Genomic DNA, 24,758 nt, shown 5'->3' on the forward strand with positions numbered 1-24,758 from the left:
GAGTCCATGTGTTTTTTGGCAAACTCTATGCGGGCTTTCATATGTCTTGCACTGAGGAGAGGCTTCCGTCGGGCCACTCTGCCATAAAGCCCCGACTGGTGGAGGGCTGCAGTGATAGTTGACTTTGTGGAACTTTCTCCCATCTCCCTACTGCATCTCTGGAGCTCAGCCACAGTGATCTTTGGGTTCTTCTTTACCTCTCTCACCAAGGCTCTTCTTCCACGATTGCTCAGTTTGGCAGAACTAGGAAGAGTTCTGGTCGTCCCAAATTTCTTCCATTTAAGGATTATGGAGGCCACTGTGCTCTTAGGAACCTTGAGTGCTGCAGAAATTCTTTTGTAACCTTGGCCAGATCTGTGCCTTGCCACAATTCTGTCTCTGAGCTCCTTGGGCAGTTCCTTCGACCTCATGATTCTCATTTGCTCTGACATGCACTGTGAGCTGTAAGGTCTTATATAGACAGGTGTGTGCCTTTCCTAATCAAGTCCAATCAGTTTAATTAAACACAGCTGGACTCCAATGAAGGAGTAGAACCATCTCAAGGAGGATCAGAAGAAATGGACAGCATGTGAGTTAAATATGAGTGTCACAGCAAAGGGTCTGAATACTTATGACCATGTGATATTTCAGTTTTTCTTTTTTAATAAATTTGCAAAAATTTCTACATTTCTGTTTTTTTCTGTCAAGATGGGGTGCTGAGTAATAAAATTAACTTTTTTTGATTTTAGCAAATGGCTGCAATGAAACAAAGAGTGAAAAATGTAAAGGGGTCTGAATACTTTCCGTACCCACTGTATATATATATATGCCAAGAATATTCATATATGGTAATTTATTAGGGTTTTAAATGTATTTTAGTCCAAGACGGGTTTCAGAACGAACTAATTTGAAATAGTCAGTCAAATGGCCAGTCCTTGATGTGATCTTTTGTAATATTTTGAAGATTTACATAATGTTTGACATACAGTAGTGTTGGTTTTAACCCGTGGCATGCATTTGCCATCCAAAGTTGTATATTAAAATCATACCTTTACACAGCCCTGCAGTTGAAATACCAATCACATTTAACAAAAGGGTGAATTTTAAACTTTATTTGGAGTATGATCAGGGCTTTGGCATACTGCAACACTTAAGAGAAGGACCATAAGGAGGGAGTCGGTTTGTGCCACATTCACGTATATAAAACATTAACAAATTGGCAAAGATGAAGGGGGTCAGTGACAATGTAGATGGTCATACTTCAGACAGGGTAATTAAAAACAAATCAATGGATCAAGTGTGACAAAACACTACACTCTACATGTTTAAATCACCACACTGATGAAAAACTAGTATAAGAAAACAAAACTAGACAAAATGAACAGTGTTTGATCTTGAAAAAGACCATTATAACGTTTTTCTTTTACATACTAGAGGAGTTGTGCGCAAACGGGCATTTAATCTTTATTTCTGCCCAGTTGATCCGGTGGACGACACTGATATACAAGTTTAGGGCCGGCTACGTAAAAACACTAAAGGATTAAGTTGTTTGGACGTGAAAGTAAAACAGTTACACAGGTTGCTCAATGGCGTGTGACACTGACGCAGGTTTCTTGGACAATGACTGCTCAAAGATCTTCTCATCCATCTCCTTTACGTGATGGAGATCATGAATCCTGGATGTCCACGAACACAGACTGACAAATGAAATCAAGGGAAAGGACTACGAAATAAGAAGTGTAACTACTAACAATAAATTAATGCAAAAATATGGCCCGATGTACGTGACCAGATTTCTTTGTCTCATTCCTCAATGGAATTCCACATTGAATAGAAAGATCTTTCATAAAAAGTTATAAAATAAATAAGCACTCTTTCCCTTTGAGTTTTGAGTAGAAAAAAAGTTGCACAGCGTGCAGGCCCAAAGAGGAGAAAGAGCAATATGATTTTTTTTTTTAACTATGTTATTTTGCAGAAGTAGCTCTGCCCTCTTCTCCTCTTCTTTGGCCTTTGTGGTCACAGACATGCTGGTGGGTCAGTGTAGCTGGTCCTCAGTACACCCAGTTCACCGGGACCCACTGGGGTTCACTGCACAGTTTGTCCACGCCGGCATGTAGCGTCTCGAAGGCCTTGTCCAGGTTGTCGTTGACTATGGTCAGGTCAAAGTAGTGGCTGTAAGCCCTCTGGATCCGAGCGCTCTCGTCCACCGTCTTCCTCAGGTCCACGTCCTGCCAACACACAGAGGAAACACATACCAGCTATAGACCAGAGATCCCCTGCACACGTCAGAATTACTGCTCAGAGTAATGGAGGAATCAACGACCAGGTGGGCCAATAAAGGGTGACTGCTGAGTATTTGATTGGACTTACGCTCTAGAGGAAGGAAAAAGACAGCAGGCAACATTCATTGTGTTGTCTCAGGAGTGTACGGATGTCTGATCATGACTTTATACTTTTAATGCCAGTTTATGTTTCAGTAAAACATATCTGTACTGTCCAGATTAACATTTTATACTAAAATAATGATGGGTTTGTTATTAAACTACCCATCAATATATTAAGCCCAATCTCAACAAAATAAAACATGTTAATATATTAGTAATAATGGTCCAATAATACATAGTAATACTCTAAAAGGGGCAAGTAAAAGGGTCATTTTGACTTTACTTTTTATATATATTTCTTCTAGTTTTATTTGAATAAAACTTTGAATGTAGGACTGTATGTGTGTTTACAGTGTGTTATTGTTACTTTAAACATTCACTTGATTAGGCTGCCTCACAGTCACCGCTCCATGGGGGTATGGATATGAATGAGTGAATGTATAATCAGGTGTTAACGGGTCTGATTTTTCTGTTTTGGGAGGCTCAATGTGGGTAATGGTCATGGGAGTTGTTAACCTACCGTGAGTTGCTTAGTGGTGATGCCTGCGTCCACCACAGCTGCGTGCATGGCCTTGAGAGTGTCAAAATCTGGCGCTGCAATGAACACCACATAAGGCATGAACTCCGCTGTTTTCAGTACTTTCAGAGCCTGAGGAGAGACGCAGTCGGTAACATTACAGCCATGTCCAAAAACATATCATTCTGTAACAGTGTGAGGAGATTTCATTTAACAATATTTCTCATTCATCAACCTCAAGTAAGTTACCTGTGGGTTGACATCCAGGATGCAGGTGCGTCCTGTGCCCACCACCTCGTGGATGGACTCGATCTTAGTGCCGTACAGGTTACCGTCGTACTCGCCGTGCTCCAGGAACCGGCCGGCCTTCACGTCCACCTCCATCTCTGTCCTTGAAGTGAAGTGGTAGGAGTTGCCGTCCAGCTCATCGTCACGGGGCCGCCGTGAAGTGTCTAAGAAAACATTGGTTGTAAAAGTTTTAAAAAACAAATTTGTTTCAGGGTGTGACAGAATTTGTGAACGGTCGAAACCCAAGCATGACGTACAGGGCATAGTGGTGCCGAAGCGTGTGGGTTGGAGGACCATCAGCCGATTCTTCAGGCTGCGTCGGCCCACGCCCTGAGCACCAATCAGAACCAGCGTCTTTCTCTGGAATGCTGGCACCTTTGCCACTTCCTCATAGATCTGCAGCTCATGTCTGTCAAACTCTGTTTAAAACACAGACATAAGTATTAGCCAACGCAAGAAGGAGATACTAAAAATGTCAAGACAAAAATAAAAAGTCAACGGCATGAAAAGTCTTCTGACCTGCATTCTTGGCTGTCAGGTACATCATCTTCTTCTTCTTCTTTCCAGCTATGGTCCCACAAAGGATCCCTACAAAACAAGACGGAACATTCATGCGCTTGTATGTCTTTGCTATTACATCATTTGGCCAGATGGGGGCAGGCATGGAGCACGTTCTAAGTGTTGGAATCATTGACTACCCAGGCCTTTCATGTCATAAATCAGTTTTAATGGTAAAAGCAATAGAGAAGTGACAGAGGTCTGACAGAGAACCAGTTGATAGGTCTTTAGGCCAATCCATATTTTCAACACCAGGGTTGCTTAAGAGGGAAACAGGAAAACTTGTGGATGTTTTAGCTCCCCACTAAAACACTATCCAGTGTTTACTCAAAGGTCAGGTATCAACACCACTGAGAAACGCACTCACTAACATACCTGATCCATCAAAGTCTCGAGGGACAAAAGCTTTCCTCTTCTCTTCCAAGAACTGACTGGGTATCAGTCCCGTGGCCCCAGCGACCACATGGCACGCCTGGCACGGATTACAGATCAGATTCAGTTAAGTCTTGAGATCTTCGTGTCTCTGTGATTTTCAATGGCAGACACTCACGGGAAACAAATGGAGGAAAGCTCACCTGCCACCAGTTGGGATCCTCTCTGTTGACAATCTGAAGGATGTCGGCTTTCTTGAAGGACATCCCCGCCTCTCGGCAAGGGATCAGGTTGTCATTTGCTGGGTTGTAGTCAAAGTACGGGCGCACATACACCTGTGACGAACACATGCACAGCTTGGAGTCTTTGTGGGAATTCATTTCCACTCATTGGCTCGCTTAGAATTTTTAAAAAAACGTTTGTGGACAAAACACAATGACATACACAAAAAAACCTAGAAAAATGAAGAGCCTTAAGCTCAGCATGCTGTCTCACACACTGACACAGTAACATTGGCTCATTACACCCTACTTCCTACACCGCACCCGACACAGCTGTTCACGCTGTGCCAACAGTGGAGGCTTTTGCCAGGAAGGGTAAGTGCTCTGGCTGATGTATCCGATTAAACAGGCAGCCAGAAGAAGCAATAAAACAAGCCAGTAAAATATACCGTGCAGCCGACCTGAGCCACAGTCCAGAATGGGAATTTGCATTATGTCTTATTCAGTTTTACTGCTCTTCATTCAATTTAAGCATTATCAGCATTTCCAAGTGCACGTCTTATTTGTTCAGGATGCACAATGTCTTTTTTTTTTTACTCAGGAGCCATAACTTGTTCGAAAGATCTGAGGGGAAATATCTAAAAAATATCGTAAATTACTGTACTTTCCATGTGAGGGAGCATGCGATCACAGGAAGCATGCGTGTGTGTGTGTGTGTGTGTGTGTGTGTGTGTGTGTGTGTGTCAAAGACAGAAACAGCTAGTGTGACCCAGATAGCATGTGGCGTGTTATTAATAGGGCTCCCAGGGTTCACATTCCCGCGCAGGGGATTGTGGGAGGGCCGAAGAACACAGTTCACAAGCCCTGTACCACTGCCCAACATCTGCCACTCATTGCATAAGTGTGCTTGTGTTTACATTATCATCTCATTTGAGATTTCCGTGTGTGTTCACCTGCGGAGGTGCGGGAGCGTCTCGGTAGCTCGGGAGTATTTTCAGGGTGATCCCTCCGCTGCAGTCTTTGAGCATCTCCTGCAGCTCGGTGGGGTTGTTGCCGACGTCCTTCCCGTTCACTTCCTTTATAATGTCGCCCACGTGGAGCAGACCCTGTCTGTCAATCATGCCGCCATGAAGGATTCTAGCAATGACAAGGTCGTCTTTCTCCACGCGAAACGTCACGCCCTGAGAAGGAGAAGATAGCAGGGTGATGTTTATCCTCTGATATCTGATTTTAGCATGCACACTCACCTTCACCCACAATCATACTGACATCTACTCATACCTACATACATACGTACATCATAGTGATTCACTTGGTCATTCATGAGCTCAATCACTCCCCTCCAGCAGTATCCACACGCACACACATAAGCAGATGCACTCAGACGGTCTTTCTCTGCTCACCAGTGGCTCTCCGGCCTTCTTTCGGATGCCAATCATGCGCACAGCATCCGCCTGCATCAGAGCGTTGTTCACTGCCGCATCATTGGTCATCTCAGTCGGGGGCGGGACTTCGTAGCACTTAGAAGCCACCATGTCATGTGCCTCCAAAAGAGACTGCAGGAAAGAGAGGAGGACAAATTGAGAGGGAGAGGGTAATGATGAAAGAAGAAAAAGCTGATTCTTACTCATGAAAAGTTAATTTGCCATAAAACACACAATTCTTCAACTCAACACACTCTGTGGTTTCGTTGCTACTGCATTACTTCTTCTTAGCAAACGTCAGAGAGATATTGCAGTTCACAGACTCTTTTTATGCTAATGTTTTAGCATTATCTTGTAAATGTTACATGTGGCCACAGTGAATACGGTTTAGCAAAAGTTACATGGGCTCGCTGTAAATAATGTAAAAAAAACTGCAACTTTATGTTATAATGCAAAATGAGATGGTTGCTATATAAGGTAGAATATGTGGAATGGTATAGTATAATGATGCAGTATCAGAGTTAACTCAAAGGCAGACAGTCGAGCAGAAGCTTTTACCAACACTGACTAATTGTCTCATTTGCAGTGCTGCACGACTGTAACAGCGTGTTTATAATTTGTCTTCTCGGTTCTAAATATAAACACCAAGCTGTTTAAACACTAAACTAGGAAGTCTGGATGTCCTTAAATAGTGGCAAAAAAAAACAATCATCTAATGGCTCAAATCCCAAATATGGATTAACCCCAAAATCTGATCAATTAATTGTTGGTTTGCTGACTATCCATCCACAAGCTTTCATCCAAGCCTGTTTTTTGAGACGCTGCCAGCGCTTCTTTTAAAAATATCTTTTAAGACAAACAGGCAATTTATTGGTGAAGAAAACAAGTCTGTAAACTCACACTGTGTATTTGATGTAATAATTGTTTCCCTCATTCTCTCTCTTTTTTTCCTCCCAACTCGTCTCTCCCTCCCGCTCTGTCTCTCTACTCTCAGTAGGTCAACAGGGTCTTATCCTTCAGCTTACAACAGAAAGGCCTCTGATTGGTGCAAAAGCTTTGCTGGGCTCTTAAGTCTGAATCCTATTGGTCGAGCCTGTGTAAAGCCCCTGGTAGGTCTAAGGATAAATAAAAATCAGCTCTGTGCTACTGTATCTACAGTCAAAACATTACAACTCTAAACTGAGCTTACAATTCACCCTACTATGAACTTCTGAACAAAAAAAATATCAAGACTAATCTCTTCTTCACACATACATACAGTGACGTAATACAGAAGTCTGGCATTAATTTAGCTTTACAAATGAAAAAGCATAATTTGAAAGCTTTTGTGAGGTGTTGAATGTAAAGATGTAAAGAAGTGACAAAAATAAAAAAGTGGTTCAAATAGTGTCATCTGCCACCTGCACATTACTTCCCAAACTCAATATTCAATCCACAAGCAGGACAATTACTTCCACAAATCATGTCTGTTTTACCTTTACCAGTGTGTGTGTGTGTGTGTGTGAGATTGAGTGTTTGCCCCTCGTCTCACCTGGAAGTGTGGCTCCTTGAGGATCCTGGACAGTTCGGCCGCGCTGTCGTCTTTCAGCTGGAGATTGTTGATGTCGCCCAGAATATCCGTCACTAGCTCTACATTGTTGTCCTGCACCGCCTCCAGCTTCACTTCCTCCAGCTGTTCGTGAGCCTGGGGGAGACAGAGAGGCTCAGTGAGGGTACATGTGGAGAGACGTGTTGTTGCTCTGTTATGCTCTCTGTGTGTTATCTTAGTATTTATTTGGATGTCATGAATAAATTAAACTGCATTTTGTTGTGCAGTAGTGATCGCTGATTATAGTGGATTGTGCATACAGGTAAGAGCTGATTTACTTTGGGATTATTTTGCTCCGCAAGCAAGCCGTCTGCCTCGTGTTACAATGTTAAAAGTCAAAGGAGTATTTGTTCATGTTTAGTCATAAACTGAATGGTGGAAAATGACAACAGCTGCCCTCAAACTGAACTCACTGGACTTGCTACAGCAGTGAGCATGTGTGTTAGAGCAACCGGTTTGCGTGTAGAGGTGTTGCAATACATGCAATATCATTACAAATAAAAAGGCCCAGCATGCATCTGTGCAGATGCAATGGTCACTCTGTTAGTCAAAGCCTTACTGTACTTCAGCACCTCAGCCACAGCAAGCAAAGCACTGCTGGGAGCAGAGTGAGGGCGAGGTGGTGCTCGGAGGTGGCTAGCGGTTAGTCCGCTCACAGCTGCTCACCCTGAGCTATGTGTGTGTGCTACCTTAGCCAGGGAGCGTACAGTGGGACTTTCCATGATGCCGCGCAGGAAGAGCAGGTCGATGTCTTTGGCGGCCGTGGAAGTGGGCAGCTCACCCAGATTATCCAACACCTGCAGCATGGCTGGATGCACGGGTCGAGAGATAAGACAAATACAGACATGAACAAAGAGAAACAGAGATAAGGAGAGTTAGCCAGGCGTGAAAGTCACACAAAACATAAACACACACGATACTATGTTGGTTTATGGATATCAGTACCAATCTCTAATTCATGTTTCCTAGTTATTACAAAACTAGGCCCAAATGCTTCAAATTAAGAGACATATGTAAATATGAAATAATGATGTTGAGACCATGTCCATGTTTGGAGTCCATTCGTTCGCTTAATACAGAGTTCTGTACACCGACCACACAGCCTGGCCCCCAAAAATGATCAAATTAAATCTCCATCTGCAGTTGCAATACGTCTGCTCCATTCAGGATGAACACAATTGCATATGTTCAGTTTGGAAAAAGTCCAGTGATAAAACTCTGTCCCCACATGCTCCTACATATGAGTTGTATATGCTGAGGCACAAAATTTCCAGGATTCAAATGTTCTTAGTTGTTCGAAAGAATCGCAACAAATGAACTCAGCTGAGTCTCGTATTCTGTGCACACAAACAGAGAGAGGGAGAGGTGTGGACCGTAGGTATCAGCCAGCTAGCGCCCTAATGCCGGGGTCTCAAAGCCCATGTAAGCCCATCTAAGACACTTAAAGGCATGGGAACGTGCGTGCGTGTCTCTCTGTGTCATCATTCCCTTATGTGGGTAGTGAATATGTTCAGTCAGCTCGTGTAGTTGGTTCACTCTATGATTAAGAGCCTATGATTACCATCTTTAACCTTGACTCATGTTCTGTCATGAACTCAAGTTACACTCTAAAACCTCAATCTGCTTTGTTGTTGCAAAAATGTGGCCTTGAAAAAATGGTGTCGTAAGGTGTTTAATTTGTGTACTTTTAAAAATGTGAATCAACTTCCCTTTGAGTAAAAAACACGTGTGAATTCATCACATAATTTCACATGTCATAAATTCCTCTTGAATACAGTCAGTCACATGATATCTGCAGTTTCAGGTATTTTACATGTGAAATTTAAGGCATCGTATACAAAAATATGAGGATACAATCAGAATCATATGAAATATCTCGTGTAAAACATCATTTCACATGATCAATTCACACGTGTGTTTTTAGACACATAGACTGTACATGACATGCCGTATATGAAAATATGAATTTGGCATTTACTTCTTTTGTAAGGGTTGAGTAGTATTTTTCACGTTTAATCATTCATCATACATACAAAAGCCACACAGTTGTATGATTAAGAAGTAGGCTGCAAAAAAAGCAAAAAAATGCAATTTACCTCACAATGCAGCGAAGACCTCACTGTGGCTTGATAAGCACCGAGTACAAACAGACTGCATAAACACAAGGCTCCATGCAAAAACAAACCTTAAATATTTATGGTCCTCTTAAAGAAGGACAAAAAGGGGAGGGAGGTTAAAAACTGCACTGCAGGCTGTTAAACCTGTATATCCATAAAGCAATATATTTACTGCATGACGACACAGGAGCACAAGACTAAGTTCACACATGTAGTAGAGTATGTATGAGCAGGATATTCGGTTCCTGTGGGGACCCCACACCATGTTTCACAAGCTAGAATAAGCACAAAGTCTCAGAGCAGAGCTGCAATTGTAGTAAACACATCTGCACGCTAAAGGGCAAACACATAAACAAGCATTAAACCACCATCTTGATTACTCTCACTAAATCGCACTAACAATAAGCCAATGTAAGACCTCCTGAAATTTAACGAATAATGTGTTTTCCAATTTTCAAACGACGCATCGAACTGACCTTACATACTTGAACTGATCGGACTACAAAATCTCAAAAAATACACCAACACAACAGCTGGATCACGAGTTGTTGTGCTCTCGCCGTTGACCTTCGCCCACTTGGTCAGCTCATTGTGTCACTGCGTCCTCGACCACGGGAATGTTTGCTCATCCCAGCCCGTCCACAGCCCCCCTGCCACATATGTCTATATGTACGGCTACCAGCACTGTGTGCTGTGAATGCAGAACCTCCCTGCTTAAGAATTCCTAACTGTGTTTCTCCAGTAAAGCCGAGACAAGATCAGAGGGGCACCTTTACTGGCACACAAGTAACATCACCCAAAACAAGTTATATTTAAGTGTGGGTTTTTACCTATTGCATTTAAAAGTGCATGAAAACTAGCTGACTAGTTAGCGAGGGAGCAGAGGTCTAAACAGCTAGCTAAAAGTCATGAATAAACAGATCAAATTGTCAGCTAAGATAATGGATAAACGGTTAAAATACTAAGCTCATAGATAAATGGTTGAGTTGTCTGAACTTCATAATGCATGAATGGTTTCAATATAGGGTTGAAATAAATAGCTAAGAAAACTGGATCAACGGTTGAAGTGTCGGCTAACACTTTAGGAAAATGAATAAACGGTTGACAAAGTTGACGTTAGCTAAAAGAAATGGGTCAACGGTTGATTTGTTGGCTAAAACTTTAAGATAATAAATAAATGGTTGAAACAGTTTACACTAGCCAAAATTCATTGATAAATGGTTGAAATAGACAGTTAAATGAGCAGGATAAACTGGTAACATAGCTAAAAGTAATACATATAGGGGCCTACATGGTGGAAGTGGCTAAAAGTCATGGATAAATGGTTGAAGTCAAGCTTTTGCCACTACCGAGTGGTAGTAGTACAAATGCAAACATTACCAAACCAACCTTAACATTGACAGTTTAATTCAATGAATATACTGTTTTGTAAAATGAACAGTGTTGAATAACATCTAATTATGACGAAGGGCTACTTAAATTCATCTGAGAGGGCTGTGGGGAGACATGAGACCATTTTGGGAGTTTGGGAACCACTGCTCTAAAGGATTGTCAGATCTACATTTAAACATAACTGAAACATCTGACAACCACTTCACCTGACAAACTATTCTGCCTTCTATCAATGCCTCCATGTCAAGTATTAAAATAAAATCAAAGCGTACATTGTCTCTCCCCTCTCAGGTGACACCTCTTCCTCCTCCTGTCCTCACCTCCAGACGTATCTGCTTCCTGGGTGGACTGCACCGCCGGGGGCCCCTCCACACCAAGCTGTCCCGGGGGCGTCACCTCCTCCTCCTCCTCCTCCCGTACCCCATTGGGACAGGCATCCTCCATAGCCGTGACCATCGCCAAGACCTCCTTCTTCCTCTCTGCTGCCACAAGTATGCTAAAGCTAACCACTAGTAAACCACCAGTAGTTCTGCAACTATGTCTTCTGTCCTCCAATCGTCTTGTCTGGCACTGCTGACCCACTAAACTCCCAAAAACACACAGAGAGAAAGAGAGTACAGAGAGAGAGGATTGAGGACAGAGAACGATAGAAGCAAAGAGAGCGACAATAGACCGACAATAGAGTGGGATAAAGATAAGGGGATGTTAGGAGACAAGGAGGGAAAGAGGAGTGGAAAGGATGAGGGGGAGTGAAGAGGCTAATGTTACGATAAGTTCAGAAAGACAGCTGTGAAAAGAGACAGAGAGAGGTCGAAAGCTGGACAGCACACACAGATGTGAACATGCGTTCAATGCTTGTCAGTCCCCTCCCTCCGCTCTGTCTTTAATACCTTCCCTTCACAACCATCAACCCCCCTCCGTTGATAACACACACACACACATAATCCCACAATCCTCTCCTGCTGTTGAGGGCTTGCTTGAGTACCCCTCCTCTTGTTGCTCCGACCCCACCCAAAATTGATTTGCCCCACTTGTCAAGACACACACACACACACACACACACACACACACACACACACACACCAGTTGAAGGTGTCATTATGTAAGTAATCTTACATAAGTGTTACTGAAGGGGGCCTGACCTCACATTCCCATTATTTTCCTCCTTCTTTCTCTCATTCACTCCGCTCATGGTTCGGACACCCCGCTGCAGCAATGTGCAGAAACTCTCAGCGTGTGCAGATTGTGCTGGTACGTATTCCCTCAGCAGTCGTAAACCTCCTTAACGCAGCATGTCTCAGCCTAATGGGAACCTTTTTTTTTTCCCTCCCTCTCATTTTTTCTTTGGCCTCTATTCTTCACGTTACTTCTCGCTACATCAGTGCCTGGATGTGCTGGCTGGATTATGAACATTTTGGGGCTGCATGACTGAGCCGAAATACTTTTGGGAAAGCTACTGGTTTCTTTGTAGGAACCTTGTTATTTACATACAGTATACACCTATTTTACACCTCTTTACCTCTATTTGTCTAGCTTGGTTGTCCATGTAGCTTGCTGTAATTTATATTTCTGTACATTGAGAGAATCGGAGTGCCATTTTTAGAGCTGTGTCGCTATGGCTAAGAAGAAGCCAATGCAAACATGAGTGTTTATGATACATTATAATAACATAACACCAAAAAGCTCAGCAGACATGTTTTGGGTTGTCCTTGCAAAATAGCAAAGAAATAGCCAGGCTGTCAAGATGCAGTGGAAACACAAAAGAGTTAGCTAATACATCCCAGTGTTTAGAGTCACCCAAAACAGGCCCCTCCCACAGCGACACAGCTGTGCAAGTAGCAGATCTGTAGGCTTTAATCCGCCCCGCCTCTCCCTCCACCCCATCCTCAACATGACCAGTCAACCCCTCCCCCAATCCGCGACATGGGATTTTAATCTGGCCACGAAAGCACGGGATTACAGGATCTCTCTCTCTCTCTCTTTCCTCCTCCCACCATATCCAGTGTCCAAACAGTATGATACACTACGTCTGTTTTGATGATGGTTTGCGAACCACTGCCTCTGACTCCAGAGTGAAAGAAGAATTTCTCTTTGGCCATCAATACAGTGTTCTAGTATATTTCTGTTAGTTGAAATTAAGACCCACAGAACAAAATGGAGTTCACAGTTCGTTGATCACACACACATGAGTTTCTTCTAAAATGACTGCCTTGTTCCTCTTTAGAAAATAGTTAGACGAGAGCCGGCAGCTGAGTTCACACAGCTGTGTGTTGTTTTCTCCAAAACAAAGCATCATGGGAAGTTAACACAGACTTTAAGAAAATAGCTCCAAGACCACAATGAGCTAAATAAGATTGCACTGTTTGATTCAAATGAATTGAATACTCAGCAATTAGCCAAATTCTGTCTGTAATTGAAAGCACGCTCGTATTTTTAAGGCAGGAGGCCCGTATGAGTAAGAAAGACGTACCCGTGATCAGAATATTTATCAGCATGTGGAGTCAAAATTCGACAAATATTACAAACAGCAGGGACAGAAATGTAACGGTACCCAAAAACGACCAATAATGAAAAAGAAGTGCTTTCTGCCAGCTATAGTTGGGTAAGATTCACAGGCAGTAAATGTTGATATACAGATCTGTTTTATATAAAACTGCAACTTCAATTTCACAGTTTTAGACTAACATTAGCATGGCCCTTTAAATACAGGGAAAGTATTCTGTGTAATCCACATGGACAGTTGCGTCCTTACTTCCTTAAAATGTTTTTTTTTAAGAGCAGTGATCAGCGCATCCTTGCCTCTAAGACAGGCAGTCCTCCCACTGACCTGACAAAATCATGTTAGCATGCAGCGAGCGTGCGCCTAAACGTCTCTAGTGATTCAGTACTGAGAAAGAGGCGGGGAGGAAGTTGTGTTTACCTGTGCCAGTCGATGTAGCCCAACCTTGGTCCTACTGGCTGCTCATCAGTCAACTGTGAAGACCTGGAGAGACGGAGATATGCATGAACGTTTGTTCATCCGTATGAGACACAAATATTCAGTCCGGCTTGCATTCCTGCCCACCGCTTTTCATCATTCCTCAAACGCAGACTTGCTTGAGCGTTCACATTCGTAATCGTGCTCATCCCTCACACACACATCTAATGACTCTGTCTTTTTCCCAGTGGATTATCGGTTGCATCTATCTATGTCACCCCCGTCTTCTGCAAGCCTCGTCTGCACACTGAGGCCGTTGTTGGTTCAGAGCAATGAAAAGAGTCATCCAGGACGATTCATTGTCCTCAGCCATTCAAGGATGTCTGCATCATAAGCTGGCACTGCGCCGTCAATGTAGTAAATGGCCAATATTCTCTGGAAGTGATGACAAAGCACTATCCATTCATTCCCAGGAAGACTCGGTCCTCACTTTCAATTGTGAACACAGGCATACACACCTTCTATATGTGTATCATGTAGAACAAGACAGGCCAACATATCAACCGGTATTAGCTTATTGAAGATGTATCGCTGTTGTATATGTTGGCCGATAAGGAATGTTAATAATAAAATGCCGTAGAGAAATGCCAAACTGAACCTCATAGTTCATCCACCAGAGAGCAAAAACAAGTAAAATATTTGTATCTCGGTCACAATTCTTTGAAAAAGAAAATAAAACCTCTATCGTGAAAATGTAAGGATCCTTGCAAAAGATATGTGTTTAAATCAAAAATCATAATCTGAATTAGTTGACAAAAAAAATCTCAAATCAAGGTCCACTTACTTGTTCTGGAGCTTTTAACAGTATAACATGGTTTTCATCGGAAATTTTTTTTTCTTTTTATTTCTATTCATAAGGGACTCTGACTGTGGATTAGAAGGACCCTACTCCTGATGTTTAAAACATCATCTGTCTCATAGAACTGCAGAGTCTGGCATTGCCAAACCCATCTATGCTGCTCTGAACAGCCATTGCGAAATAAATGGACCATTAGAAAATGCAAGCCAGCAAAAAAAACAATGACATAGTGTCATTACAAATGACTGATGCCTGCAATCACACACAAAACAATAGGTTAGCACTCTTCAACGCTTCGTTTCTCTCAGCCTCTTGCTCTTGCCCTAAGGAAAGGAGGAACAGCAAGGTGGCTGGAAAGATGATCCTATAAATAAATAAAAAATCGCAGGCTCTACCTGCCGATAAAAAGTGCACAAAAGCATCCACTGAATTTGCTACAGTTCAGAATATGAATATATTAGTATAAACTCTGAGACACACTCAGGAGGATATTTCACCGTCCACCTTAGAGACACCTCTAAGCTCCTCTCTGATCTCTGTCACATCAACCCAGTGTCTCCTGGAAGCGATCAGTTTACAAGGTGATTACAGCACATGGGGGACATCTCAACACCGCTTTGCTAATAGCCCATGATGCTGTTTTGGGGTCTTTTCACCCATCACACTGGAACGAATTATCGTATGAGAGAAAGGGAGAGAGAGAGAGCGAGAGAGAGAGAGAGAGAGAGAGAGAGAGAGAGAGAGAGAGAGAGAGAGAGATCGATTCATTATGCAACGCAGATTACAATCAGGCTCGGCACGCTCATTGGAAATGAAAGATATCCCTTCGAAGAATGTTAATGGAGGCAAAGCCACCGGTGCAATTCTTCACCAAATCAGCAGGAGCCGGGCCGGTCCAATGAAGGGTCAAAAAAAGGGGAGGGAGGAGAGAATGGAGGAGGTGGAAATCCTTGCAGTATAAGTAGGGAAAGGTCACAACTTGATTTTAGGGGAATAAATAAAAAATGAGTCGGGGGAGTTGGGAGACTTTCAGGGGAGTCAGAGCAGGGAGTCAGATCAAGAGAGGGAAGAGGAGATCAAAGACACACTGGGAGTCATGATTAGACGGAGTTATGGGGAAAAGGTTCTCGTCTTTGGGGGGGATGAGAGGGAACAGATGAGAAAGAGAGAGAAAGGGTTGGTGTGAGAGCTCGTCGAATGCAAACACCTCTGTAACTGCCAGGTAACTAGTTCCTCTTACGATGGTTGCACCGTATTTATATATTTTTGCATCTGAATGTCCATGATAGCGTTCTGAGAATTAGCTTTTGGAGGGATTGTGTATATGTGCACTTGGACTAGGAACTGGGTTACAACGCGCAATAGAACATTTCACCAGCCAAGTCAACCTTTTTTCACACCGATATAAACTCGGAGCATGCATCCTGGATTCAGGACCCCCCTGATGTCCTTAAATCACCATCACTGTAGGCCGCTCTTTCCTCCTCTTGAGACCAGAGGGAAAAATCACAGGAAGTGGTCATTGTGCGATCTCGGCTGCCATTGGCTGGTGTGGGAAAGGACAAGCCAACAAACGTCCTCTGAGTGCCCGCTGGTTGCCAAGCACTCAGATGATGGACGACTCTACGGATTACGGAAGGATCAGAGGGTTTGTTTTTGTACAAAACATCATTGCTGTCTCACACATGTAAACCTGTGTGTGTGTGTGCGTGTGTGTGCATGCTATTAAAAGCATGGCCGAGCATCCACAGGCTGGTTTTAATTCCTCCAGTTCTAGTCACGCTAGCGGCGGGGAAATCTCACTCTACCTCAGACTCTGTGAATGTGAAGTACTCAGATGGAGGACGCCACATCCCAGATGGTCATGAAAGAGAAATTCACACGCACACGCACAGAGTCGAGCCCACAGGGCGTCCGACCTGGAGAAACCATTCAATCCGTGTCTATATATTCTCTCCACCTCTATTCTCGGCCTGACAAAAACTTTTCCCTCCCGTGCACCACTGAGCCGGGGGCACAGGGCAGCCGTCGCTCTCAGTTCCTCTCGATGACTTGAGAATCACAAAAGAGGCCAGTGAGCTCTGTCCAGCCCGGAAGCCCAGATGTCACTCCATTGGCCGACTCCAGGGGTTAGCAAAGGGCGATTATTAAACTTCCCTGAGCGCTGAACTGGAGCATACCGTACGACACCAGTGTGGTAGTGAGTGCTAGCGGGGCACAAGAGATTCAAGGGAGCATGTGTTCGGATGTAGATGTGTGTATTCATATCACCGCCAGCAATTAACCAACTCCATCTTGTCTTGCGTCACACCCATCACCCTCTGCCTCCAGACAAACCCTATCTAGGTCACTCTGTGTGTGTTAACACGGCCGCCCAATATGAGGATTACACTGCTTCCCCCAAGATGGCCGTTGTAGCAGATTAATATCTGCAGAATATTTACCATAACCATGTCCTCTAACCAGTCGCCACCCTGTTGTTGCGGCTGTTGATGGTGCTGTCTACAGAAAGGTCATTAAATCACCTCAGTCTCTCCAAAATCTCCCACGATTGAATTAGAATGTAAGCGGTGTCCACCCTTTTTCTGCCGATTCATGCTACCTCTCCTCTTCACCTGACGCTGCAATTTGAATTTCCACAATTTGACACAAAGGCATCAGTTGTTGCATCATCCGCATCACCGACAATGACCTCGTCGCCTGCGATATTGCAGCTTGTTGGGTGTTTGTGCTTTGCCGCAGCAGCTTGGGACGATATAATTACACGGCCGTCCGTGGGTTGTCCGAAACCGAACGTTCGGTGATCTTAATAATGAGCACCTCCTCCTGACATAATCTAACCCGGCACATGACTGCGCCTGCTTCCTCTCAGTATCATTAGTATCAAGAGAAAGATGGGGAGGGGATGGGGGAGGGCGAAGTGATGCAACAGTACTTAACTTTAAAGATGGTGGTGAAAATGTGTGAAAAGAGAGAGAGAGGGGAAGAGATAAGGAAAATAAATGAGTCTCAAATGATTATTATACTATCTGGTGCTGCTACAAGTTTAAATGACCGTGACTTTGAGCTGCTTACATCTTGCTCTTAAATAATCTCATCAGCAGAGGACTTTTCTGCAGGAATGATGATGATTATATCACATGCGTCGTTATTTTACCAGCTTTATCTGTCTGTTAAGGTTTTATCAGAGCGTTGCATCACAGTTGCATGTCTTCATTTAGGAGATGAAAGACAAAAGGAGGTGTATCTGTGTGAAACAAAACTATTATGGATAGTGTTATTGTTAGTCTGCAGTGGTGTGCCTCTTTAAGGCTTCAGTGATGGACAAAAACCCGGTGAATCATCACTATAGGCTGCAGCAAAAAACTGCCAAAAACATTAACCTTGCAGCAATTCCGACACGAAGTTTCCCCTGAGATGTTCCTCGCTGTACCGGTTAGTCATTTAGGTGTGTTCTTTCCTGACAGAGAGGCAATCATCTCTTGATAACTGTGATGGGGTCAGAAATGGGTTAAATGTAGGGTGTTGCAGCCTGATGCAGGGAGGGTTGATTTTAAGGTGTGTAGATAGCGATCCTCTTGTACATAGCTGGGAAGTGTGAGTCACTCCAGTCCATGTGTGCGTGTGTGTGTGTGTGTGCCCCTTCCTTCTTCTCTCTCTTGCTCAACCCCTCCCTACTTTTTCCTGTATACCATCTCTCCCATATAGCTGCGTATTCATAATGGAAAAGTATAAGCTTTTAAGCATTGGATTTAGTCTCTGAATGACTCACTGACAACTCTCAAACAGTTCTGACATCGGGAGCGTGTGTTTTTACTTTATGTTTTCCTCTGCTGACAGGAAGGGGAAATACATATGAGGGCTGAGAAGTCTATTTGTGCCTTATTCCACGAACTTCAGTCAAACAATAAAGCTCATCCTTACTATCCTGCCCAGTGACTGCAGATTTACTCTAATAAAACTGTCTCTGTCTCCTTCCCTTACTCCTTTTGTTCCTCCTATTAGATTCAACAAATCCAATTATGGCTTATTGCATGATTGGAAGGAAGAGAGAAGGAACCATGAGCAAGATCCATGCTGCCCCTCTCAGTGGTCTGGTGGCCTATATAGCACCTCCCAGGAAGGATCCCCAAGGATGTATGTACAGTATGTGCATGGGCTTTCCCCGCACGTGCACGAGACTAAACGTCTTGTAAACCTTGCCAAGTGACCCTGTGCTACTCAAGTCCCACGATTCATTGAGAGTTGTCTGTTGAGAAGTGGTTTCATTTTTCGATTTAGTGCTCACATAAAGTGGCTTTGACATCGTATTAGTACATTATTATTAGATGATGCACTCATACATCTCAGTTAGACAAAAACAAAAAAAATCAATAGGACCGTCTGGCTGCGTCTCCGGTCGGCCAGTCTGTGCCAAACACCGCCCCCCCCCCCCCCCCCCCCCCCCCCCCCCCCCCCATCTCTGCTTCCATTCAGCATCAGCTCAAAACAAACAAAGCTTTGCTGATATTTGTTGTGAAAGTTTTTCTAGACCTAAAAAAAGACAATAGTCTTAGTAGAAAATGTTCTAACTGGGGCACACGTTACTGTGATGGCAAAAGCCCACCACCCTTTAAATGTTGCACACTATCATTTCGGGACGGTGGCGCTTACCAGCCCCTTCCATCCTGCCAGCACTAGAACCTGCAGCTCTTTCCCAATATCTTCCCAGTCATGGATCGACGCCACGGTTCTGACGCGTGGCCACATCCGTGCGCCAGGAACCCGTGCGCTTGGACCGTGCGTCGGATCCGTGTCAAAGGCTTGCGCCGTTCCGGGGCTGACCAGACAATTGTAAAATTCACACCGATCTCGCCACACGTGCGGCCATTTTTTTGTTTGCCCATCCGAGCCATTGTGGCCGTGGCATGCGCACACTTACGACTGGGGCTACAACTCACCCGCTTGTATCCTTCCTCGTGATATGCAGGAAAAGGAAAAAGGACTCCACTATGGGCCCCCAACGCAAAACTGAGCTGTGTCTGAATAAAGCCTGTTCTCACGGCGGAGCGGACTCTATTGGGGGCAAACATGCCCTTCTGTCAAACTCTACTGCACATTAAACACGGCAAAAGTGCCTTTGTCTCCCGTTTGAAAGCCAGAGGATGAATGAATTCAAACACCTTCAAAACACAAATATGATCACGAGCCGTGACTTACCTGTGAGTCGTGCGTGTGAGGTCGCGGTAGTCCACCGACCGTCCCGGTTGGACATTCAGGCCCCCCCCCCCCCTCAGCTGTCTGTCCTGGTCCCGCGGCAGACTACCAGAGAACACGACGTCAATCAAACAGACACGCCCCGCCCCCTCCCCTTGGCGTCATAGAGCATTGACCAATGGCAGCGGAGGTACAACCCTCGCTAAGTGAATGCATTGTAGCATGTAGTAATTTCTTTCTGTCACAATGTCATACACTCGTCCATTCACAGAAATACTTGTTAGCGTTATTTCAGATGCACCACGTAGGCCCAGGCTATGGATGTTAAAGTAGGAGGGATGTATTTATCTAAATGGGGCGCTGCACTCCCATAGTCTATAAAGATAGCATTATAGGGCAGCTTACTATTATATACGCCTATTTAAACAAGTATAGTTTGAGATTAACGTTACTTGTTTTGATAACCACAAGTCCTCGGGCTATATGCAGAGCTACACGGCTACATTTATGCTAACACTAAGAGAGCTTTGAAGTACAACATGTTCCTAGAGTAACATAAACGTTACGGAACATATCATGTTAATATCACATAAGTCTAGGCTATTGGCACGAGACTAATTCACGCGCAAAAACGGTTATGCTTAGCATAAATAGTTCCCTTAAACAACACAGAAAGTTTTACCGGACGCCATGTATTTATTGTTCATCTACTTCTATCTCCTCCCCGCAGATAAAAGCGAGCCGTTATCTGTGAGAGGGAGCCACGAAGTCTTCAATTCATAGTTTAGTGTCGTCAACGTTAGGCCTACTAGTTCACTATTTTATTAATGACTGAATGCTCGCTCCACACTTGGGATAAAATATCGAACCACCACATGAATATCAATAACTGTGTGAATGTGTTTTTTCGTCCTCTGGGTTATCTCATTTCCAATGCAGACTGTGTGTCTGCAGTGCCTCTTAACTGCTTGCTTTGTGCTCTATGGGGCCGATTAGATGTCATGTTGCGGGAGGCTAACCGCTCGTGTAATTGCAATAATGCTACTGGAAATGCCATTTCTCCCTCCATTTAGTTTCAGAGTAGCTACTTATCCTCATGGCCACAAGAGAGCGCCATTAGCTACACAATTGGCAGCTTCAAAATTGACTGATGTCTTCTGACCATATTCGCTTTTACCGGACCATTCATGCACGCTAGGCCCAGTTTAAATGGGCTTTTGCCTCATTATCCAGTGTCATAGAGTTACATTAGCTGCTACATGGATTTGAGCTGGAAGGCGAGGTGCGCCACAGCAAGTCAACTTGATCTCATCATGAGGGAAGACGTCAAGCCAGCAGTGCCTGGGATGTGTCAGCGGAGCATTCAGGACCAATGTTCTCTCTAAACTGACATCTTAGTGACCTTATATATCAAATAATTAATCACATAGACGATATAATACAATGTCAGCCATCAATCGTTGCTCAATTTGCCCCCATAAGTGTGCTCAGGTACTTTTGACATTTCGTAACAGTTTGAGTACAGCGTCTGCAGTTTAAAACCATTTCATCTATCAAAACAGAATCAAAGAAATACATTCCTTCAAACAATGAATCTTTAATAGCACAATTATACAACACAATCAGCATTCCCTCTCCCACTTGACTTTTATGTTTCACATGATAACTCTGAATAAACTATTTACAATAGTATAAGCAGTTGTGACTGTAGCTGATGGGTAAGGGAGGAGGGGTTGGATATACGGCTCATAAAGGTAAAAGGGGCAGAGGCAGGGTGGTCATAGAGGTCAGAATATCAGCGGCAGTGAAGGTGGAGACAACCCCGTTGACAACATCACCAAAATGAAGGGTCATATCTGGAGAGAGAGAAGCAGAGGACAAGGTCAGCTTCCTGCGAGTTACGACAATGTCACACTGACAGTTTTGCACACACACACACCTTGACTGTGGGACCGTGTCTGTGCTTTCCTTCAACAGCAGCTCTGAGACCAGCGTGTCCAGAATCTCAGGACTGGACCTCTTTCCATACCTGAGACAAAGAAAGAGACGGAGTGACAGGCATTTAGACGGACAGAACTTGAAAGGGTATAGCATCAACATGGAACCTTTTGGCTGTCAAAAAACATCAGAGAAAAAAAGAGAGAGAGAGAGATGAATTGAGCACAGAGAAATACATAACGTGACATATTACTTTGTCATAAATCCAATTAAAACCTCAGTGAAGACTGAATACAGTCAGACCGAGACCCTGCAGGGGCAGACAGGAGTTGCATTGCAGGTGGTCATATTTCCTTCTCTGCCCCTCAGATGATAAGCTGTGCAGCGTGCCTGAACCCCTGGGTGCCTTAACGCCTGCAGCCGGCATGCAAGCCCCCTGACATTCAGAAGAAAGCTGAAATTTGTGGGTGATTAGACACGCCATGCTGGCATGGCAGTCATTTCCCCTCCGGTGGTTCTACAGGTGGGCAGCGGGTGTTCCCTGCTCTGTCACAAGCTGTAAAAAAAACCTGCAGCTCGAATAGGCAAAACTTGGATTTGTTTGATGTGAAAAGTTTGCAGTTAATTTTTTCAGATTATCATGTCAAGAACATAATAGAAAGTGCCAAATCTTGGGGAAAGACCATTGTTAGTAAACTGTAGAATTTATTATTTTCTCAAATTAAATATACATATTTTTTGTATGCCTCGCAGCCATGATAATAAACAATCCAACACCTGCACTCCTACTCTGCATAACCTTTTAGCTGGTACAGTATTAACGGCTATTGAAGAAAATGGCTAGTGTAACAATATGAAGCACCACTTGATTAAAAGAATGTTTTATCTGATAGCAGTCATCTCATTATATTCAATGGTGGTTGCATTTTTTTTTTATATTGGAGAATACAATTAAATAGAGAATAATGTGGGGAAGCTACCAGCAAGTGGACAAATGTGAATCCAGTAATTTAAGGAGAAAGAAATATTGCGAAGTATTCCTGGTAATCGTTATAAAAACGGAAGTTAAATGACTCCAGCTCTGTTAATAAACTCTCTGTTCGATTCTGTTCTTTGCAGAGAGGTGCAATTAGTCCGCCTACCTCTGTCTTGTGATGAGGTTGATGTAGTGTCTCAGGGCTGAGTAGTACTTGGCCAGTTCATCCGCCGGGGCGTCATCCCCAGGGTTCTCCGGTTTCACCGGGTATCCCTCCGTCAGGGCGCCCAGGCAGAGCAGCGCCCACAGCAGGAACCCCAGAGTCCCCAGCCAGCTTACCACGTTAGGATGCATCTGGTCGAGTAGAAACAAGTAAAAAAAAACTGTTAGGTCAGTGCCACATCTCTGGACACTTGTTCCACTGTGCTTTAATAAATGTCCTGTTCTGTTTTTAGATGAATTGTTATTTATTGAGAGTAGGTTTCTTGCTGAGGAGGACATTGCTTGAGGGATAAATGTCTTGTTGGTAGTAAAAACAAACAAACATGTAAATGAAACTTTTGCAGATGCAACTAGCAGATTCATGTCTAGAGACTTTAAATAAGTTTCCTGTCAATAACAGTCAAGGTTTTTGTAAGTCAAATATCAAGGTACTTACATTTCCCAGAGGATTCGAGGGAGAATTCAGCTGTCCTGAGGTGTCTCTTCTGCTCTTCTGGGCGCTTGTTGCGCGGTGGGTTTTATATCTGTGAGCGCCAGACGCGCTGCAGAAATACGCGTCAGAGCTGCGCACCGTTTAGCGCAAGTCTCTGCCTTTCTTCACGTGAACGTCACTAGTGATGCTGTCATCAGCGTGCTTTTAAAAAAAAAAAGGTGTTTACACGAATTTAAAAGACGTAGAATAACACAAACTAAAATTAGAATCAGTTAATAAGCCCCTTTTTCCACAATGAGTCAAGAAGGATTAGGGATTAAGTCGTTTTTTTAAAGAATGTGGCCAATCAAGCTGCTATAATAATATTTTAGGACTCAAACCAATGGTTATTGGTTATACCAATAAGTTGCATATATATATTGTAGTGATCATAGAAAGTCTGGTAAATTCACAACAAATTCACTGTTAAGCACTTTGGAAATATTACTGAACTAAATTACTGTGTTGTTAATGCAATAATTGTGTTGAGGTATGTAAGATTATATTATATGTCTCAGATGCAGGTGTGTGTGTGTGTGTGTGTGTGTGTGTGTGTGTGTGTGTGTGTGTGTGTGTGTGTGTGTGTGTATGTACATAAACAGGAACAACACACACATCTGCCAGAGACAAACCCTCCTAATAACTGTGGCATTCAAATGCTCACATGCTAAACAGATTGATACACACATGCTGAGTGTGCTGTTTTGGTGTTTACGAGGCGTCACTGTGAGGAAGACGGTGAAACATTATTTCACAATCAAGTAGCGATTCTTCTGCATAATGAGATCAATAATCCCACCTGAGGGCAAAAAAAGAATGGCAGTGATGTGACACTTTGGGCGAACTTCAAATGAATCCTCCTTACCAAAAGACGCTCCAATAAGGACGCCTCGGGTGATCGGGAATAAAAAAAGATCTCAAACAGACTCGCATGCACATGAGCCCCCATTTTTTTTGACTCGCTGTTTGCCTGAATCGGTCCACTAATTTCGTTCATCAGGAAAGAGAGACTGGGACACTCAACGTGAACAAAAGGCCTAACATGAATATCAAGACACGTCAGTGAAGAGCCCAATCTCCTAGAAACCCTCTTAATAAGAAAACCCAAATAGCACTTCAAATGAATCTGTATCACCCAGTGCTTCATTTACATCCTATTCATAATCCTTTTGTATATCGGCTCGCAGCCATATAATCTATCAAAATCAGCATTCTTCAGCAGTGCTGCTTTTTAAGTAGCGCAGAGGATGCGTTAAGGGCTTTTTGTATCGCACAGGATGTTAGGAGATGAGGAATGAGACACGAGTGCGAGAACATGGAGCACAAAGTCATGACCGA

The 24,758-nt window shown here is 43.5% G+C and overlaps 2 protein-coding genes and 1 long non-coding RNA gene across 7 annotated transcripts; 1 reads left to right on the forward strand and 2 right to left on the reverse strand.

Annotated features, from left to right (window-relative positions):
• Positions 1 to 1,076: 1,076 nt before the first annotated feature.
• pals2b (protein associated with LIN7 2, MAGUK p55 family member b) lies at positions 1,077 to 19,929 on the reverse strand. Of its 5 annotated transcripts, none has more exons than XM_076112770.1 (14): positions 19,816 to 19,929; positions 13,761 to 13,823; positions 11,161 to 11,421; positions 8,039 to 8,139; positions 7,275 to 7,427; positions 5,723 to 5,875; positions 5,273 to 5,500; positions 4,302 to 4,433; positions 4,102 to 4,198; positions 3,688 to 3,756; positions 3,426 to 3,587; positions 3,130 to 3,332; positions 2,884 to 3,012; positions 1,077 to 2,207 (listed from the first exon to the last, which is right to left on the reverse strand). In XM_076112770.1, the coding sequence occupies exons 3-14, from the start codon at positions 11,294 to 11,296 to the stop codon at positions 2,031 to 2,033; spliced, it is 1,740 nt and encodes a 579-aa protein (XP_075968885.1). In that variant the 5' UTR covers positions 11,297 to 11,421; positions 13,761 to 13,823; positions 19,816 to 19,929; the 3' UTR covers positions 1,077 to 2,030. The 5 variants fall into 5 exon arrangements, with proteins under 5 accessions (XP_075968885.1, XP_075968884.1, XP_075968887.1 ...); XM_076112769.1 differs by having other exon boundaries at positions 8,021 to 8,139; XM_076112773.1 differs by having other exon boundaries at positions 2,059 to 2,207; positions 2,884 to 2,957; positions 8,021 to 8,139.
• On the forward strand, positions 19,078 to 22,640 carry LOC142972013 (uncharacterized). The gene is made up of 2 exons (XR_012959433.1): positions 19,078 to 21,897; positions 22,120 to 22,640. It is a non-coding gene; the product is annotated as an uncharacterized LOC142972013 (long non-coding RNA).
• Positions 21,394 to 23,535, reverse strand: npy (neuropeptide Y). The gene is made up of 4 exons (XM_076112775.1): positions 23,385 to 23,535; positions 22,893 to 23,080; positions 21,752 to 21,841; positions 21,394 to 21,668 (listed from the first exon to the last, which is right to left on the reverse strand). Exons 2-4 carry the CDS (start codon positions 23,078 to 23,080, stop codon positions 21,647 to 21,649), a joined length of 300 nt encoding a protein of 99 aa, XP_075968890.1. The 5' UTR covers positions 23,385 to 23,535; the 3' UTR covers positions 21,394 to 21,646.
• Positions 23,536 to 24,758: the final 1,223 nt, after the last annotated feature.

The sequence above is a fragment of the Anarhichas minor genome, unplaced genomic scaffold, assembly GCF_050575085.1.
Source record: "Anarhichas minor isolate MPS153535 unplaced genomic scaffold, ASM5057508v1 ptg000051l, whole genome shotgun sequence".
NCBI classification, from domain to species: domain Eukaryota; kingdom Metazoa; phylum Chordata; class Actinopteri; order Perciformes; family Anarhichadidae; genus Anarhichas; species Anarhichas minor.